General features: G+C 37.9%; 2 protein-coding genes across 2 annotated transcripts in view; one reads left to right on the plus strand and one right to left on the minus strand.

Annotated features, from left to right (window-relative positions):
• The window catches only part of CCDC18 (coiled-coil domain containing 18), a gene marked incomplete at its 3' end in the record, with an annotated part of 86651 nt that overhangs the window by 13240 nt on the left and 53179 nt on the right, over window positions 1-20232 (plus strand). The window contains exons 5-9 of the mRNA XM_080691472.1: window positions 236-364; window positions 8160-8256; window positions 9757-9878; window positions 14074-14365; window positions 18866-18984. Coding sequence (XP_080547598.1) covers window positions 236-364; window positions 8160-8256; window positions 9757-9878; window positions 14074-14365; window positions 18866-18984 — 759 coding nt within the window. The remainder of the gene's footprint in view (window positions 1-235; window positions 365-8159; window positions 8257-9756; window positions 9879-14073; window positions 14366-18865; window positions 18985-20232) is intronic.
• LOC308260601 (peptidyl-prolyl cis-trans isomerase NIMA-interacting 4-like) lies at window positions 3577-4179 on the minus strand (the record flags this gene model as incomplete). Its single annotated transcript, XM_080691991.1, has 2 exons — window positions 3577-3778; window positions 3986-4179. 2 exons carry the CDS (start codon window positions 4177-4179, stop codon window positions 3577-3579), a joined length of 396 nt encoding a protein of 131 aa, XP_080548117.1.

Here is a 20232-nt window from a genome sequence, read left to right on the forward strand (position 1 = left end):
ATTTATTTTTCTTAACTCACTGACTTAATAATAGTAGAATTTCTAATGCTGTATTATTCTTGTATTCCTGTAGTAATTACTTTTATAGTCTCTTAATAGTCTTTTTTAATGGGAATGGGGATGTAGCTCAGTGGTAGAGCACCTACCTGCCTTGTATGTGTGAGGCCCTTGGTTTAATCCCTAGAACAACAAAAAGAAAAAAATTACTCTTCTTAAAATTTACTTCATTTTATAGAGAGGCAGAAGATAAATTAGAGCAGAGCCAGAAAATGGTGATTGAAAAGGAAAAGAGTCTGCAAGAGTCCAAAGAGGAATGTATAAAGTTGAAGGTGGACTTACTTGAACAAAGCAAACAAGGAAAAAGGTATGTGGTTTTATTTATTTATTTATTTATTTATTTATTTATTTTATTGCAGGTCTGGGGATGGAACCCAGGGGCATTTGACCTCTGTGCTATACCCCCTGCCCTATTTTTTATTCTTTATTTTGAAACCAGGTCTCACTGAGTTGCAAAGGGCCTCACTAAGTAGCTGAGGCTGTCTGCGAACTGCTATCCTCAGGTCTCAGCCTCCCGAATGCTGGGATTACAAGCGTGCGCCACCACGCCCAGTTTAAAGTATGTGGTGGTTTTAAATCGAATTTTTTTTCAGCTTTAACAAATTTTTATTACAAAATCAGTAGGAATTAGAAAGAGAAAAAAAGAAAATGTAGCATGCAGTCATGCTGGAGAGCCCAAAATGGAACTCTGACCCCCTCACCATCCCTATCCTTTAAATAGATTTTGTATTGGTGTGTTCTTTTTGTGTGTGTGTGTGTGTGTGTGTTACTGGGGATGGAACCCTTCTACCTCCGGGCTACACTCCCAGACCTATTTTTATATTTTTTATTTGGAAATAGGGTCTCTCAGATCAATTAGGCTGGCTTCAAACCTGCGCGATCCTCCTGTCTCCGCCTCCCAAGTGCGGGGATTACAAGCCTACGCCACCACGCCCAGCCCTTGGTGTGTTCTTAATCAGTGTTACCAAGGCAGTCCTAGTACTTGGAAGGATGAGATAGCATTACCAAGGCAGTGGGAGTGGGCTAGTAACTTATTTCTTAGCCAGGTGGTGCCTTTTTGCCTCTGGAAAGTGCACTTACTAAGTGCAGAGGTCAATAATCTACCTTAGCTGGGCGCGCACACTTGTAATCCCAGCATTCCAGAGGCTGAGACTGGAGAATCACGGTTCGCGAATATCCTCAGCTACTTAGTGAGGCCCTCTGCAACTTAATGAGACCCTGTTTCAAAAATAAAGAATAAAAAATAGGCAAGGGTAATAGCTCGGAGGTCAAATGCCTCTGGGTTCCATCCTCAGACCTGCAAAAGAAAAAAGAAAAAAAAAAACTACCTTTTTTCTACCTCTGTCGTATTAGGCTGTATTGATTGTTCATCAACTATGGGTGCTTTGAAGCAGCACACAGAGTTAACCTTTACTATACCCAGGACAGGTCACAAAGGAGAGGAGGTAAACAGAGGCACTGATTGCCTCTATGTATTTTTAGGGGTTAAACGCCTTAATTTCCTTTACTATTCTTACTATAGGTTAATCATTAGAACAAAGGGCAAAGGGGGGGGGAATTTTGCAGTGTAACAGCTACCGCTCCTCCCTGCCTGAGTGCCTACACAGCACCAAGGCTCTGACTGCTTTTTACACTTTGGAAATAATACTGGAGCAATTTTCCAATACCAGACACTCCCCTCTTTCTTTTAACTTTCTGACACCCGTCAGGCCAAAGGGACTGGGGATGAAGAAAGTAGTCAATCAAGCTACTTTTCGGAATGGGGCCTCTGCCTTGAGGGTGGAAGGAAGTCACTTGTGGGAGTTAGATCAGCTAATGTTTGAGGTGTTCATGGCTGTCCAAGGGGCTCTGGTAGATGTTCATCTGGGGTATTATCTGAAGCATCTGGAGCTTGATGGCTTCAACTCTGTTGAAGACAAACTTAACTACATAATTCCAAGAATTCTTGAAATGAAAACATTTTAGAAATTTGGCAGTAGAATAATCTAGTGGGGCCAGGCGTGGTGGCGCACACTTGTAATCCCCGCGCTTGGGAGGCGGAGACAGGAAGATCGCGCAGGTTCGAAGCCAGCCGCGCGCGCTGGCTTAGGAGACCCTGTTTACAAATAAAAATGTAAAAATAGGTCTGGGAGTGTAGCCCGGAGGTAGAAGGGCTTCCAGGAACCCCAGTACCACCAAAAAAAAAAAAAAAAAAAGAATAACCTATGGGGTTTTTGTCCATTAATTTTTTCATTTTCATAAAAATTTTCATAGATTATGTTTCTGAAATTCAGAATTGGAATTAATTTCTGTAATACTGGTAATGATTAATGTAGTCATATTTTCTTATTTCTGAAATTAAGTTATAGTATCTACTTAAAATCAGTACACTAAGTTTAAAATACTGACATTGAAAAAGCCTCTTTTAAATTGTTACTATTTTTGTGTGTGTAGTACAACGGAATGAACCCAGTGGCATTCTGCCTCTGAGCAACAGTCCAGGCCCTATTTTATTTTTTATTTTGAAACAGGGTCTTACTAATTTGTGGAGGGCCTCACTAAGTTGATAAACTAGCTGTAAACCTGTGATCCTTTTGTCTCAGTCTCCCAAGTACTAGGATTACAGGTGTGTACCACCATGTCCATGAGATAAGAATATTTTTTTAGGAGACCCTGTTCTAAAATAAAAATTTAAAAAGGTGTAACTCAGAAGAAGAATACCTCTGGCTTCATTCCCCAGTGAAAACAAAACAAAACAAAATTTAAATGTCTTTAAAGCTGGACATGGTGGCACATATTTGTAATCCCAGTACTTGGGAGGCTGAGACTGGAGGATCATAGGTTCGAAGCTACATCAGCAACACACTGAGGCTCATATCAACTTTGTGAGACCCCGTTTCAAAATAGAAAGTAAAATAGGGCAGAGGGTGTAGCCTGGGTTCAATCCCCAGCATCACAAAAATAAGTAAACAAACAAACATGAAATAATCACCAAAATAGATCATATTCTAAATGTCATGAAAGATAAGAATGTGTTCCAGAATAAGGACACTATCGAGATATGATAACCGAAAGCAATAGGCAATCCTGGAACAGAAGAAAAGAAAATTTGATAAATAACAGTATTGGAATAATTAGCAAATTTTACATATGGTTTGAAATTAAGTAATATATTAATTTTAGATTTCTTGAACTTGGTATTGTATTCTGGTTATATGAGGGAATGTGCTTGCTAGGGGAATATGTGCTGAATGTTTAGGAGTGGAGGATACCCATTATTTTTATTATAGTTATGTGCAAAAAATTTTCTCAAGTGAGAGACACTGCAATTGTGGGAAAATTTAAAAAATCAATGAAATCTACATCTGTACAAATTTGAAATGTTTCAAACAATAATGCTGGAAGAATTGGCTATTGGAGTTAAAAGTTAAATTAGATCCTTGACTCATACTATATCTGTATACAAAAAAAAAAATCTCAATTGTATTAAAGACCCAATTGTGAAAATAAAACTTTTTTTGTTGTTTTTTTTATATGATTTTATTTTTTCACTTCAGCCATAATAATATGATATCCAAATTTTGTCTTCACTGGCGGGTCTGTATTCACAGGCTTATCCATTCCACTTACAGGCAAGGCAAGTGCTGCTTCTTGAAATGGTCCCACCATGGACCCTCTGGTCATCCAACTCAGGTCACCCCCTTGCCTGGCCTTATCTTCACTATATTGTGTGGCCACCTCACTGAATCTCATTCCAGACTTTTTTTTTTTTTTTTTTTTTTGGTGGTACTGGGGTTCCTGGAAGCCCTTCTACCTCCGGGCTACACTCCCAGACCTATTTTTATATTTTTGAAACAGGGTCTCTTATGCCAGTGCGGCTGTCTTCAAACCTGCGCGATCCTCCTGTCTCCGCCTCCCAAGCACGGAGATTACAAGCGTGGGCCACTACGCCCGGCTCATTCCACACTTTAACTTCTCCATGGCTTCCATGATTTTGCCATGTTTTTCACACAAAATGTGTCTGACCTTTACTGCATTGCCACCACATTTGGGGCCCTGAGCCTCCTTGTCAGCACTGTCACTCCCAGAGGCTGCTCCACCTTTTCCCCCCTTTCTGGAACCACTTTTTTCCTTGGGCGGCATCTTCAAAATAAAACTTTAGAGAAAATAGGGGAATATTTTTCATGATATTTCATAGTATAGAGGAATTTTTTTTCTGGTTTTTTTTTTTTTTTTTCCTGTAGTATTGGGGATTGAACTCAGGCATTCTACTTCAGAGCTAATTTCCTCAGTCCTTTTTATTTTTGAGAGAAGGAAGGAAAAGAATAAAGAACTTTCTCAATAAGAAAAAGAATCAGTAATGAAAAAGAATCTGAAGAAGTAGTTTAAAGGACCAGAAACCAAATGGTCAATGAAACTTATAAAATGGTAACAATCTCACTGTGATAAAAATTGCAGATTTAAACTGTAATGAGATTGGAAAAGTAAGATCATTTCATACTCAAAAATCTGATTCTAAGAATATACTGAGCACTTACTATGTGTCCATTTCTAAGTACCTCATGAGTACAAATCGTTCAATCTAGCTGGGCATTGTGGCTCACGTCTGCAGTCCTAGTACCTGGGAGTCTCAGATGGAAGATCACAGATTTATAGCCAGCCTCAGCAACTTGGCGAGACTCTCAGGAATCTAGAGAAACCCTGTTTGAAAATAGAAATAAAAAGGGTGGAGGTGTAGCTTAAAAGCAAAATTGCTCCTTTGCTCAATCCCTAGTATTACAATAAATATATAAACAAAATAATCATCAATCAGATGAGTTAGATAATATACCTATTTTATAGATGAGAGAGCTGAATTGGAGAGAAGTTAAAGTGACATAGAAAGTAACAGAGGTAGAATTTGAAAGTAAACACTATTTGGGGCCTCTTTCTGGGGCCCACTAGATTGAATACCCTACTAAAACTAATAGTACAAAATAGTTAAGTAGTACTTTGTTTTTCCTTTTTTTCCCCACAGGTGATTTTATTTTATTTATTTATTTTTATTGGTGTACTATAGTCTCACATCATAATGTGGCTCATATTTATAATGTCTTATATTCACATAGTACTTGGTGCCCTTCTTCCCCCTTTCCCTTTTTCCCTCCCTCCTAATACTGAGTGTCCAGGTTAACAATATTATATTCACATGTATACACATATTAGAATATAGCTTTTCCTTAATTAACTTCAGCCTTCTTCCTCTCCTACCCTTTCTTTCTGGCTTTGCTGAGATTCCCCTTCATTATCTGGAGTCCCTCTGGTATCCCTAATACTCCCTAGCTTTAGCATATTAGGGAACATATTTTTCTTCTCTTTCTGTGCTTGGCTAATCTCACTTAACATAATGTTCTCCAAGTCTTTCCATCTTCTTGCAGATGACATGATTTTGTTCTTTATTGCTGAGTAGAATTCTATTATGTATATTTCCCATATCATCTATTGATAGAGACCTAGATTGGTTCCATATTTTGGCTATTGCGAATTACGATGCTATGAACACGGGTATGCATATGTTACTGTAGTTCTCTGACAACCCAGTTAAGAAATGGGCAACTGAATTGAATAGACACCTCATAAACGATGAGATACAAATGGCCAATAGGTACAGGAGAAAATGTTTTAACATCATTAGCCACCAGGGAGATGCAAATCAAAACTACGCTGAGATACCATCTAACCCCAATCAGAGTAGCAAGCATAAAGAAGTCAAATAACAACAAATACTGGTGAGGATGTGGGGAAAGAGAAACTCTTTTACACTGTTGATGGTAGTGCAAACTAGTTAGCCACTATGGAGATCAGTGTGGAGATTCCTTAGAAAACTGGGGATGGATTCACCATATGATCTGGCTTTACCACTCCTGGGAATCTTTACAAAGGGGCTGAAATCAGAGAACTATAGTAACATATGCATACCCATGTTAAGTAGTATTTTGGAGACAGATCACACGTAATAATTGTGAGAACTTGGGTAAATCGCTTTACCTCTCTGACTCATTTTTGGCATTTCTGTTTATCTTAGATTATTGAGGGTTCAAATAAGTCATTTTATTATTATTCTTTAAGTATGGATGATATTCTGGTATAATAGAAACTCATTTCTAGTTGGGAGTGTAAATTGGTACAGTTGCTGGAATGGTTTTTTAAAAAGAGATTTAAAGCTGGGTGTGGTGGCACATACCTGTAATCCCAGTACTTGGGAGGCTGAAACAGGAGGACACAGGTTCTAGGACAGCCTCAGCTTCTTAGTGAGCCTTCTGCAACTTTGTGAGACACAGTTTCAAAATAAAGTTTAAAAAATAGGGCTAGAAGCTGGGCGTGGTGGCTCATGTTTGTAATCTCAGCATTTGAGAGGCTGAGACGGGAGGATTGCAGTTCACAGTCAGCCTCAGCTACTTAGTGAGGCTCTCTGCAACTCAGTGAGACCCTGTTTCAAAATAAACAATAAAGAATATAGAGCGGTGGGTGTAGCTTGGAGGTAGAATGCCCCTGGGTTCCATCCCCAGTAACACACACACACGCACACGCACACGCGCGCTGGGGATATAGCTCAAAGGCAAAATGCCCCTGGATTCCATCCTTAGTATCACATGTGCGTGTGCGCGCACACACACAAATAAATAAAAATATAGCCGGTCGTGGTGGCGCACGCTTGTAATTCCTGCTCTTGGGAGGCGGAGACAGGAGGATCGTGCAGATTCGAAGCCAGCCGCTCTGGCTTAGGAGACCCTGTTTCCAAATAAAAAAGTATAAAATAGGTCTGGGAGTGTAGCCTGGAGGTAGAAGGGTTTCCAGGAACCCCAGTACCACCAAAAAATAATAAATAAAAATAAAAATATTTAATAAAGTTGAAGGTATACCTGCCTAGTTTAACTTTGATGAAGAAAATATCTAGCAATTCAGTTTTAGCTATTAGTCTTAAACTCTTACACAGATTTCCAGTGAATGAGCAATCTACCATGATGTTCACTGAGCATAGTTTGTATTATTTGGAAACATCTCACTGTCCTTCAAGTGAATCCCTTATTCTCTTGATTATATATTAAATTACAGTATTTTCACATAGTATAATAGTATGTAGTAGTTTTCTTAAAATGAACTAGAGTTGCATGGGTGAACATAGATTAAATCTTGAATGATATTGAACAGAAACAATTTTCAGAACTATAGGTATAGTGTAATGCTATTCAGAAAAAATTTGAAAGCATAGAAAAAAGCCTTTCTTATTTAATTGAATGTTAGATTATACAGATTTTAAGGCACACCATATTTTAGTTATCATTAAGAAAAAGAATCATTATGAAACTAAAATACCATTAATTGTAAGTGCCAATTTTAGAAATATTAAAATTATGGAAGCAATATATCTCTTAGAATAGATGAACTAAGATATATGCTATTTATGAATATAGGTTAGCATGTGAGTGTACATAATATATAATACTACCACTAAAATCCAGATATAATTACTTTTATGGAAAAAGTCAGGGGAATGGTATTTGGAAGCAACAAACAGGAACTTCAGTTCTATTTGTAACATTTTATTTGCTTAAAGGCTACATGAAAGCAAAGAGTAAAAAAAGCACATTAAAGTTGGGTTGAGAGTACATGGATATATTTATCCATGTTTTCCTCTGGCTGAAAATGTTTTGTGCTATCTATTATGTTGATAAAGTATGAAAATTATAATCTTCATTCTTTATTTTATAGTTTAAGCCTAGTCTTTTTATTTTTAATTTACTTTTTATAGATTTATTTTTTGTGGTATTGGGGATGGAACCAGGGACATTGTGCCTCCAAGCTATACCCCCAGCCCTATATTTTATTCTTTATTTTGAAACAGAGTCTTACTGAGTTGCAAAGGGCCTCACTAAGTAGCTGAGGCTGTCCACAAACCTCCATCCTCCTATCTTAGTCTCCCAAATGCTGGGATTACAAGCATGCACCACCATGCCTGGCTTTAGTCTTTTTATTATAGAAAAACTTCTTGTTTCTAATCTTTATAATTAAAGATTACTTTGAACTTACTATTCAAATATAGGCCACTCTTTACTTTTGTATATTATCTCTTTAAATTTTAGAGCTGAAAGACAAAGGAATGAAGCACTATTTAATGCTGAAGAGCTCAGTAAAGCATTCCAACAATATAAAGAAAAAGTGGCTGAAAAACTGGAAAAGGTAAGAGGCAGTTGTGCAAATTCAGTGTTTTGTACTGCTGTCCATATTCTGAAAATAATGATAGATATAAGTAGAATATAATTATGGTTGTGTAAGAGAATATTTTTATTTTATTTATAACAAATTATTGAGATAAATAATTTTTATTGATTTGTATTTAAAATTTTTATCTGTTTTTTTCTGTTTTCAGATAGAGTTTTGCTATATTACCCAAGCTGGTCTTGAATTTCTGACCCTCTTGCCTCAGTCCCCCAAATAGCTGAAATTATAGGTATATGTCACTGTGCTCAGCAAAATAATTTTAAAATATTAGTTAAAAACGGGGTGTCAATTTATTGCAGGGCGTGGTGGCGCACGCTTGTAATCCCCACGCTTGGGAGGCAGAGACAGGAGGATCGCGCAGGTTCGAAGCCAGCCGCGCGCGCTGGCTTAGGAGACCCTGTTTCCAAATAAAAATGTAAAAGTAGGTCTGGGTGTGTAGCCCGGAGATAGAAGGGCTTCCAGGAACCCCAGTACCAAAAAAAAAAAAAAAAAACGGGGTGTCAGAGGCCGGGCGTGGTGGCGCACGCTTGTAATCCCCGCTCTTGGGAGGCAGAGACAGGAGGATCGTGCAGGTTCGAAGCCAGCCGCGTGCGCTGGCTTAGAAGACCCTGTTTCCAAATAAAAATATAAAAAGTAGGTCTGGGAGTGTTGCCCGGAGGTAGAAGGGCTTCCAGGAACCCCAGTACTACACACATACCAAAAAAGGGGGTGTCAGCTGGGCATGGTGGTGCACACCAGTAATTGAGATACTGAGACAGGAGGATAACAGGTTCAAGGACAGCCTCAGCAATATAGCAAGACTCTCAATAACCTGGCAAGACTCCTTGTTTCAAATAAAAAATAAAAAGGGCTAGGGCTATAGCTCAGAGGTAGAATGACCCTGGGCTCAATCCCCAGTAAAAATAAATAAGTAAATAAATAAATAAATAAACCGTACAAACACTAAAGAAAAACAAAAAACAACACACACACACACACACAAACACACCCTCATCTCCCAACTCTCACCCCCATGTATGGTGATACATGCCATTAATCCCAGTACTTGGGAGTCTGAGACAGTAGGGTCACAGGTTCAAGTCTAACCTCTGCAACTTAGCAAGTCTCTCAGTAATTAGCAAGACCCTGCAAAAAAATTAAAAAATAGGGCTAGGCAGCTCAGGCATCCTAATTGAGTTGCTTGCCTTGCTCAGAGAGGCCAGTGCACTTTGGTGTTACTACTATTACCTGTCTTTATAGGGTCTTAAGGATTTCTTGAAGGTAGTAGCATTCTCCTATCATTTATTACTGCCCAGGAATTTCACTTTCTTTTCACCATAAAGCTGGAGGTTTAAACATATGAAATAACTTAATCCATGTTCCTGCTTATTTCTGAAATCACTCCCTACATTTTTAATTTGAATACCTAAAATTTATGACCACATAATTATACCCACTTACAATAATTTATTCTTTTAGGTTCAAACTGAAGAAGAAATATTAGAGAAAAATCTAACTAACTGTGAACAAGAAAATAAAAGGCTACAAGAAAAGTGTCATCTATATAAAAACGAACTTGAAATTCTGAAAGAGAAATTCAGGTATATTATTCTATTGTGAAAAAAAGGATTTTTGTGTTTCCCCAAGAAATTGAAAAATATAAGATTTTGCATAATTATGGATATACATAATGTTAAAGGATAAGTTTCATGACTGAAACTTTCCTAGGAATAAAGGCATATCATTTGAAGTATAATAAAATATGTACTAATGCTAACATACTCCAGAGCATAGAGTAATGCTAATTCATATATTTGCTTTGTGTATATATATATATATATATATATATTTTTTTTTTTTTTTTTTTTTGGTGGTACTGGGGTTCCTGGAAGCCCTTCTACCTCCGGGATACACTCCCACGGGCTACACTCCCAGACCTATTTTTTAACTTTATGTGGAAACAGGGTCTCTTAAGCCAGAGAGGCTGGCTCCGAACCAGCGTGATCCTCCTGTCTCTGCCTCCTAAGCGCGGGGATTACAAGCGTGTGCCACCATGCCCGGCTGCTTTGCATATATTTAAAGAAAAGTTAGCACAGACATGTTATTATAGTATGATCACATCAACAAGTAAAGATGCTTAAAAAAATAAAAGAACTCCTCTTTTCATGTGTGTGGGGTCCTGGGGATTGAATATAGGGGCATTTACCTCTGAGTTGTACATCCACCAGCCCTTTTTTATTTTGTTTTGAAACGGGGTCTCACTAAGTTGTAAAGAGCCTCTCTACAAATTGATGAGGCTTATTGTGAACCTGTGATCCTCCCAAGTACTGAGAGTACAGGCATGTACTACCATACCAGCCAAGAAAGAACTTTTGAAACTAAGAAAATGACCTAATTCAACCTTTGGGGGTTTTTTTGGTAGTAGTTTGTTTTTTCCCTGGCACTGGGGATTGAACTTGGGGTGCTACATATCCCCAGCCTCCCTTCTTTTTTTTTAAAGACATAGTCTAAGTTACCGAGGATGGCCTTGAACTTGAGCTCCTGCTTCATCTTCCTGAGTAGCTGGGATTACAGGCATGCATCACCTTGTACAGCATCCTTCTTGTGTTTATAAATGAAGGAATAGTCACAGGAATAACCATTATTTGTCCAAGGTCAGAAAGATAGATCAGGGATAAGAATCAGAGTCTTCTGGTTCTTGTACTCTCTCTAAGATACCATGTTGGCTTCTCAGAACTAATCCTCATAGACTTTCAGTGGTTAGTATTAATCAGTCCTTATCACAGACTATTAATCTAAGAGGTAAATGAACCAAAATAACTACTTTTTCTGTTTTCTTTAAGGTCGTACATGTAGTATTTTTGCCTAGGTGAGAGGGTAAAGATAATGTTCATAATAGTTACTTTATGTAACTAGAGTATTTTCTAGAATCTGTGGCTACACCCTAGCCCTATTTTTATTTATTTATTTATTTATTTATTTATTTATTTATTTATTTATTTAATTTTGTGGTTCCAGAGATGAAACCTACCGGCATTTTACCTCTGAGCTACACCCCTAGCCCTATTTTTAAGTGTTTTTATTTTGAAACAGAGTCTCACTGAGTTGCGAAGGGCCTTGCTAAGTATCTGAGGCTCTCCACAAACTGCAAACCTCCAGTCTCCACCTTCCAAATGCTGGGATTACAAGCATGTGCTACCACGCCCAGCTATTTTTTATTTTGAAACAGGGTCTCACTAAGTTGCTATGCTGACATTGAACCTGTGATCTACTGTCTTAGCCTCCTCCTAAGTACTGGGAATACAGATGTGTACTCAGTTCCTGTTTACTTTTGACTTCTTTGTCAAGAAACTTGCTATGTATATCTAATTTGTAACTGGATGTGGTGGCCTGTGGTTATAATATCAGCTATTTGGGAAGCTGAAGTTACAAGGATCTCAAGTTTGAGAACAACCTGGGTAACGTAGTGAGACTCTGTCTTAAAATATAAGAAGGGTTAGGAATGTAGCTGAGTTGTAGAGTGACACTGGGTTTAATTACCAGTACCACAAAAGAAAACATTTGCCTCTGATGTACCGCCTACTCAACCATTCCACACAACCATTCATTTCTGAGTTTAAAATGCTCCACTATTTCCTCCTGTTTTTTTTTTTTTTTTCCCTTTTACATATACCCATTCCCCTAGTTTTTTTGTTTTTGTTTTTGCATGGTACTGGGGATGGAACCAATCCAGGGGCATTCTACTTCTGAGCTACACCTCCAGCCCTACATTTTATTCTTTATTTTGAACCAGGGTCTCACTGAGTTGCAAAGAGCCTCACTAAGTAGCTGAGGCTGTCCACGAACCTGGATCCTCCTGTCTTGGCCTCCCAAATGCTAGGATTGCAAGCACACACTACCACGCCCCGGCTCATTCTCCTAGTTTTCTTGCAGTTCTTTTTATGTTTACAAGTATGTTAAGCAATGAAACTACATTGCAACCTTTATTGGTGGAAAGTTATTATAAGGAATTTTTTTTTTGTATTGGGGATTGAACCCAGGGGCATTCTACCACTTAGTTACTCACATAGCCATATTTTATTTTTATTTTGAACAGGGTCTTGCTAAGTTGATGAGAGTCTCATTACTTGTTGAGGCTGTCTTTGAACTGAGATTACAGGTGTGTGCCACCATGCATGGCTAGGAACTATTGATTGAATTTCAGAGATATTGAAAATGTAAAAAATGAATTGACAAAATATGCTAACAGTTTTAAACACAAGATTGTTCTAATGTTTGAGATATTTCCTGAACATGGTGGTGCACGCCTATAATCTAAGTACTTGGGAGGCTGAGACAGGAGTGTTACAAGTTTGAAGATGGTCTCAGCAATTTAGCAAGACCCTCAGCAAATTATTGAGAACCTGTTTCAAAAAAAAAAATAGGGCTGGAGGTGTAACCCTATTTTATTTTGAAACAGTCTCACAAGGTTGAGTGTCTCAGTACTTGCTGAGTCTAACCTAGAACCTGTGATTCTCCTGTCTCAGCCTTTTAATTACTGAGATTATAAGCATGTGCCACCATTCCTGGCTTTATTTTTATTTTGGGACAGTTTCATTAAGTCTCTGAGGTTAACCTCAAACTTGTATTCCTTCTGCCTTAGCCTCCTGAATACCTGACATTACAAGCATGTGCCACCTGGCGTGTTTGTCTTTATATTTATCAAGGATATTGGCCTGTAGTTTTTTTTATTTTTTGTCATATCCTTGCCTGGCACATTCACAATTTTTTTCAATTATTAATTTCCTGATTATTGAACCCAGAGCCTTCCTTATAGTAAACAAGTAGCTCTACCACTGAGCCATATACTGGCCCCCTTGCTTGAAAATATACATATGTGTGTGTGTGTGTGTGTGTGTGTGTGTGTGTGTGTGTGTGTCTGTGTGTCTGTGTGTGTGTGTAAGAAAGGTAGATAGACACAGACAGACAAACAAATAGACAGGTACTGGGGTTTGAACTCAGGGATACTCAACCACTAATTTATATTCCTAGTTCCCCTTTTTAAAATTTTTGAGACAAGATCTCGCTAATGGCCAATTTTGGTTCAAACTGCAGAACCACCTGCCTTACCCTCTGGAGAAGCTAGAATTATCAGGTGTGTACCACTGTGCCTGGCACTTCAAAATATTTTAAAAGTGAGAGTATCTTCTGGGCATAGTGGCACACGCTTGTTATCCCATTATTTGGCTTCAGCTACTAAGTGAGGCTCTCTGCATCTTAGTGAGACCCTGCTTCAAAATAAAGAATAAAAACTAGGGCTGGAGGTGAAGCTCAGAGGTAGAATGCCCCTGGGTTCAATCATCAGTAATGTAAAAATAAAAAAATAAAAATAAAAAAGTGAGAATATCTAAATAATGATTATTGAGTTGCGTGGTGGCACATGCTTGTAATTCCAGTACTTGGGAGGCTGAGACAGGAGGATCACGGTTCTCAGCCAGCCTCAGCTACTTAGTGAGGTCCTTTGCAACTCAGTGAGACCCTGTTTCAAAATAAAGAATAAAAAATAGGGCTGGGATGTAGCTCGGAGGTAGAATGCCCCTGGGTTTCCTCTGCAGTACCACAAAAAAACAAACAAACAAACAAAACCTGGTGTCATAAGTGGAGTATGTATAAATGGGAACTGGAGTCTAGATCTTTTTCCTTTTCGATTATTAGGGTTCAACCCAATGCCTCATGCACGCTAGGCAAGTGTTCTACCACAGAGAATGATTTGCTTTGACTGCATATTTTATTTTCATTATGATATTTTTTAAATAGACAGGTAAAAGAAGAAAATAACACTGGGAAAGAAAAATTAAGGATGATGGCATTGAAAAATTCAGAAGTCATGGCACAATTAACTGAATCTAGACAAAGTATTATGAAGTTAGAGAGCGAGTTAGAGGACAAAGATGAAATACTGAGAGAAAATTTTTTTTTAATGAATGAAAACCGAGAGTTGAAAGTTCGTGTTGCCACACAGAATGAGCGACTGGATTTGTGTCAGCAGGAAATTGAAAGTTCAAGGGTGGAATTGAGAAGTTTGGAAAAAACAATGTCCCATTTGCCAGTAAGTATGTATGAAAGTAAACATACTATACTTGATTGCATAATAGAAAAGAAAAATTTTACTGAAGTGTTTTTTGAGAGACCATCATTTAGTGGTTGCTTTATTAGCTTCTAGATTTTTTTTTCTACTTGTCTCCACTTTGTCACTAATTTCTATCTAATATCTTTTTTTTTTTTTTTTTTTTTGGTGGTGGTACTGGGATTCCTGGAAACCCTTCTACTTCTGGGCTACATTCCCAGACCTATTTTATATATTTTTTTATTTGGATCTCTTTTTACTTCACACTTGCTTTCTACTTTTTACCCTTTTTTATTGTCTCATATGCCATAAATAAGAATGGCATAGAACTTTTTTTAAACAGCTTAAATGAAGCCAGGCGTGGTGGAACACACTTATAATCCCAGCATTAGGAAGGCAGAGACCAGAGGATGGTGGTTCGAGGACAGCCTCAGCTACTTTAACGAGGCCCTTCGCAACTCGGTGAGACCCTGTTTCAGTACCTCAAAAAAAATAAAAACAACTTTAATGAAGTATAACTTACATATTGCATACTATGAAATTCACCCTTTTATTGAATTCATTTTTTTTTGTTTGTTTGTTTGTGTGGTACTGGGAATTGAACCTAGGTATATTCTACCTAACCCTATATTTTTCTTTTTGAGACAAGATCTTACTAAGTTATGGAGGGTCTCACTAAGTTGCTGAGGGTAACTGGGAACGTCCTGTCTCAGCCTTCCAAATACAGCCTTACAAAAATCATCCTTTTAAAGTGCTGGTGACTTTTAGTAAATTTACAAGTTTTGTAATAATCACCACAGTGCAGTTTTAAGTATTTCTGTCATACCCTAAGGATCCTTTGTGTCATTTTATTTTATTTTATTTTTTGTGATACTGGGGGTGAAGCCCAGGGGCTTTTCTTCCTCCAGGCTATGCTCCCAGACCTATTTTATATTTTATTTGGAAACGGTCTCACTAAGTTGCTGAGAGCCTCACTAAGTAGCTGAGGCTGGCTTCGAACCTGTGCAATCCTCCTGTCTCAGCCTCCCAAGCACGGGGATTACAAGCGTGTGCCACCACGCCCAGCTTTATTATATTTTTGATGGTACTGAGAATTCACCCCCTAGGACATTCTACCACTGACCTACACCTCCAACCTAATTTTGTTATTTTGAAACAGGGCCATAATAAATTGCCAAGGCCAGCCTTGTACCTGTGATCCTCCTGTTTCAGTCTCTCAAATATTGGGGTTATAGATCATGTGCTAAGATGCTTGGCTAACTTTGTGCTTTTTAATTTTTATGTGTGTGTGTTTGTTATTCATCCATTCATTCTTTCTTTCTTTTTTTTTATTTTTTATTTTTTATTTTTTGGTGGTACTGGGGGTGGAACCCAGAGGCTTTCTACCTCCGGGCTATACTCCCAGACCTTTTTTTTTATATTTTATTTGGAAACAGGGTCTCACTAAGTTGCTGAGAGCCTCACTAAGTAGCTGAGGCTGGCTTCGAACCCATGCGATCCTCCTGTCTCAGCCTCCCAAGTGTGGGGATTACAAGTGTGTGCCACCACGCCCGGCTTCCTTCTTTCATTTTTTTAATACTAGGGACTTGAACCAACCTGTACCCCTAGCTCTTTTTTAATTTTTTATTTTGAAACAGGGTCTAAGTTGCCGAGTCTGGCCTAGAACCTTGCACTCTTTCAGAATTGGTGTTTGCAAACCTGGATGTGGTGGCACACACTTCATAACTCAGTTTCAAAAATAAAAAAGACTAGCTGGGCATGGTGGTGCACGCTTGTAATCCTAGCATTTGGAGGTTTAGACAGGAGGATTGCTCAGGTTTGAAGCCAGCCTCAGCTACTTAGGCCCTTTGCAATTCAGTGAGACCCTGTTTCAAAATAAAGAATAAAAAATAGGGCTGTGGGTATAGTTCGGAGGTAGAATGCCCTGGGTTCCATCCCCAGTACTGCAAAAAAAAAGAAAGAAAGAAAAAAGAATTAGTGTTTGCATACCCTGGGAAACCACTATTAGTTTCTTCCTCTAGAAGTTTGTTGTTTCTGGACATTTCTACATTTCTTTTTTTTTTTTCCTTTGTGGTGCTGGGGATTGAACTCGGGGGAGTTCTACCTCTGAGCCACACTGCCAGCCCTATTTTATTTTTTGGTTTGAAATAGGATCTCACTAGGTTGCTGATAATCTTGCTATGTTATCAAGGCTGTCCTTTACAATTCTGTGTCAGCCTCCCAAATATTGGGATTACAAGCATGTGCCACCATACCTTGTCTAGATATTTCTTATGAATTATGGTATAACAATATGGTATCTTTTGCATCTGTTATTTTGTATTTTTAATATTTTTAGGATCATTTACCTGACATAACTCAGTATTTTATTTCTTTTATTGCTGAGTAATTCTCATTTTATGGGTATAACACATTTTATTTATCTGTTTACCAGTTGATGGACATTTAGGTTATTTTCCTATTTGTTTGTTTATTTTTGTGGTAGTGAGGATTGAATCTAGGGTATTCTACCTCCAAGCTACTGATAAACAGTGACCACAAATGAGAATTTTAATTTAAAGCAAAAGTTATTTGCATATGATTACTAATTTAAAAAACAAACAGATTGTATATTAAAAGTCTTAGCTAATAATCAGCATCAAACCAAGTGCCTCATGTATGTTAGGGAAGCACTCTACCACCAAGCTATTTTCTCAGCCCAGTTTTATCCCATTCTAAGAAATACATAGAAAGTTGCTCAACATTAGCCATTAGGGTAATTAAAATGACAGTGTGACTGCCTAACACTCATAAGATGGCTATAAATAAAAAGACAAAATATTGATAAGAATAAGGAAAAACAGGAACCCTCTTATACTGCGGAACTAAAATAGTGTATATATTTTGGAAAACACTTTACCATATGATCCAGCAATTCTACCCCTATGTATCTACCCAAAAGAAATGAAAACATGACCAAAGACTCCAATGCTAATGCTCACAGCAGCATCATTCACACTAGCTAAAAGTGAGCAAGATGTGGTGGCGCACGCTTGTAATCCCAGCATTCGAGAGACTGAGGTGGGAGGATCATGATTCACGGGCAGCCTCAGCTACTTAGTGGGGCCCTCTGCAACTTAGTGAGACCCTGTTTCAAAATAAAGAATAAAAAATAGGGCAGGGGGATGTAGCTTGGAGGTAGAATGCCCTTGGATTCCATCCCCAGACCTGCAAAAAAAATTAATAATAACAATAATAATAGCTAAAAGTGGAAACTTTGAGGCATGGGGGGGCATACCTACTGTCTCAGTTGTTTGATATATGATTGTGAAGGTGGTATCATAATATATACTTGATTTTTTTTTTTTTTTTTTTTGCGGGTCCAAGGATGGAACCAAGAGACATTTGACCTCTGGCTACACCCCTGCCCTATTTTTTTTTTTCTTTACTTTGAAACAGGGTCTAACTGAATTGCAAAGGGCCTCACTAAGTAGCTGAGGCTGTCTGTGAACCGCGATCCTCCTGTCTCAGCCTCCCGAATGCTGGGGTTACAAGTGCGCCACCACGCCTGGCTTTATATACTTGATTTTGATCCCATGTTTCATGAAGTGCTAAGAATAAAATTGTTTGGAAATGTGATGTTTTTATTTGTAGAAAGTGTCATTTGGTTATAATTTGAAGCTGATTGTCATTAAATGCTTCTTGCTCCTTTATATAACTATTTTTTTATTCTATATTATTCAAGCTAGGCATGGTGGCACATACTGTAATCCCAGTACTTGGGAGGCTAATACAGGAGGATCACAGGTTCAAGGCCAGTGTGTGGTAACTTAGCAAGACCTTATTTAAAAATTTTAAAAATAAAAGAAAAATAGCTAACAGTATAGCTGAGTGGCAGAACACCCCCAAGTTTAATCCTCAAAAACATACAAGCACACACAAATTGTATTATTCAATCATGTAGAAAAGTACAGAGGTCTCTATAGAGAACAGTGCAGCTTAACATTTGCAAAATATGAGACAGGTACTGCCATATCAACTTCAGATATTTTTAGAATAAAATTTATAGAAAAAGTATGTATATTATCAGATCCATTCTGCCCTTCTATGCTCAAAGTTAGCAACTATTCTGAAATTTATGTGCATGTTTCTTGTCTATATTTTTAAGTATTGTCACTTAGAAATGTATCTAGAAGATATCTAGATTGCTTAGTGCATTTAAAAATGCTATAATTAGTTTTTCATTCAATATTAAGTTATGAAATCTATCTATATTGATTTACATAACACAAGTTTATTTTAAAGAGCATAGTTTTCCCATTATCTTAATGAACTCTTATACTTTTCACATCTTAATATTTTATAATATATTTATAAATTCTTCTATTGATGTTTGGCTGTTTCTATTAAATACATGCAGTTTTTAAACTTAGGAATTCTGAATAAGAAAACAGTTGCATTCTGTATACATAATTTTATAAATGTTTGTTTTTAAACTTGCAGTTAAAAAGAGAAATGTTTGGGTTTAAATCATCTAAGTACAAGATGAGTAATTTGTCAAATAAGGAAGACAATTGCATTGGTTGCTGTGAAGCAAATAAATTGGTGATTTCGGAATTGAGGTATACTTTTCAGATTTTGAAGTTACGGCAAATAGAATGTTTTTGTTGGTAATTCATTTAAGGTGTGTAGTTGAGAAAGTTCAAAAATATAAAAAGGTTGGCCTGGGCTGGGCGTGGTGACGCATGCTTGTAATCCCCATGCTTGGGAGGCAGAGACAGGAGGATCCGACTGTTTCGAAGCCAGCCATGCTGGCTTAAGAGACCCTGTTTACAAATAAAAAAATAATAAAATAGGTCTGGGAGTGTAGCCCGGAGATAAAGGGTTTCCGGGAACCCTAGTACCACCAAAAAAAAAAGAAAGAAAGAAAAAAAGAAAGGCCAGCCTGGCATGATGGCACACACTTGTAATCTCAGCATTTGGGGTGCTGAGACAGGAGGATTGTGGTTTGCAGACAGCCTTAGCTACTACTTAGTGAGATCCTGTTTCAAAATAAAGAATAGAAAATAGGGCTGGGGTATAGCTCAGAGGTCAAATGCCCCTGGGTTCCATCCCCAGTACCACACAAACACACACAAAAAAAATTATTCTACAGCTAAAAATGATTATTTTAACATTTTTTATATTTGCTTTACAATACTTTTTAATTTTTTTGTGGTACTGGGGGTGGAACCCGGGGGCTTTTCTACCTCCAGGCTATACTCCCAGACCTATTTTATATTTTATTTGGAAACAAGGTCTCACTAAGTTGCCGAGAACCTTACTAAGTAGCTGAGGCTGGTTTTGAATCTATGGGATCCTCCTGTCTCAGCGTCTCAAGCGCTGGGATTACAAGCGTGCACCACCACTCTCAGCCTGTTATATTTGCTTTAAATCTGTTTCTCTAAATAAAAAATAAAATACTACAGGATGGATAGAATTGCATGTAGGGCTACTGGAGATTGAATCCAGGGGAGTTCTACCTCCAAACTATACCCCCAGCCCTATTTTATTTTTTGTTTTTTGGTACTGAGGATGGAACCCAGAGGCATTTTACCTCCAAGTTATACCCCTAACCCAATTTTATTTATCTGGAAAGAGTCTCACTAAGTTGCAGAAGAGCCTTGCTGAGTTTCTGAGGCTGGCTTCAAACCTGTGATCCTCCTGTCTCAGCCTCCCAAGTGGGATTACAAATGTGTGCTACCATGCTCAGCTCTGTTTTTATTAAATATTTAAACTTGGTCTCAGTAACTTGCTGATGGCCTCACTAACTTGCTGAGGCTGCCACAAACCCATGATCCTCCTGTCTCGGCCTTCCAAGTACAGAGTTT

The sequence above is a fragment of the Muscardinus avellanarius genome (assembly GCF_963383645.1).
Source record: "Muscardinus avellanarius genome assembly, chromosome: 3".
In the NCBI taxonomy this organism is placed as follows: domain Eukaryota; kingdom Metazoa; phylum Chordata; class Mammalia; order Rodentia; family Gliridae; genus Muscardinus; species Muscardinus avellanarius.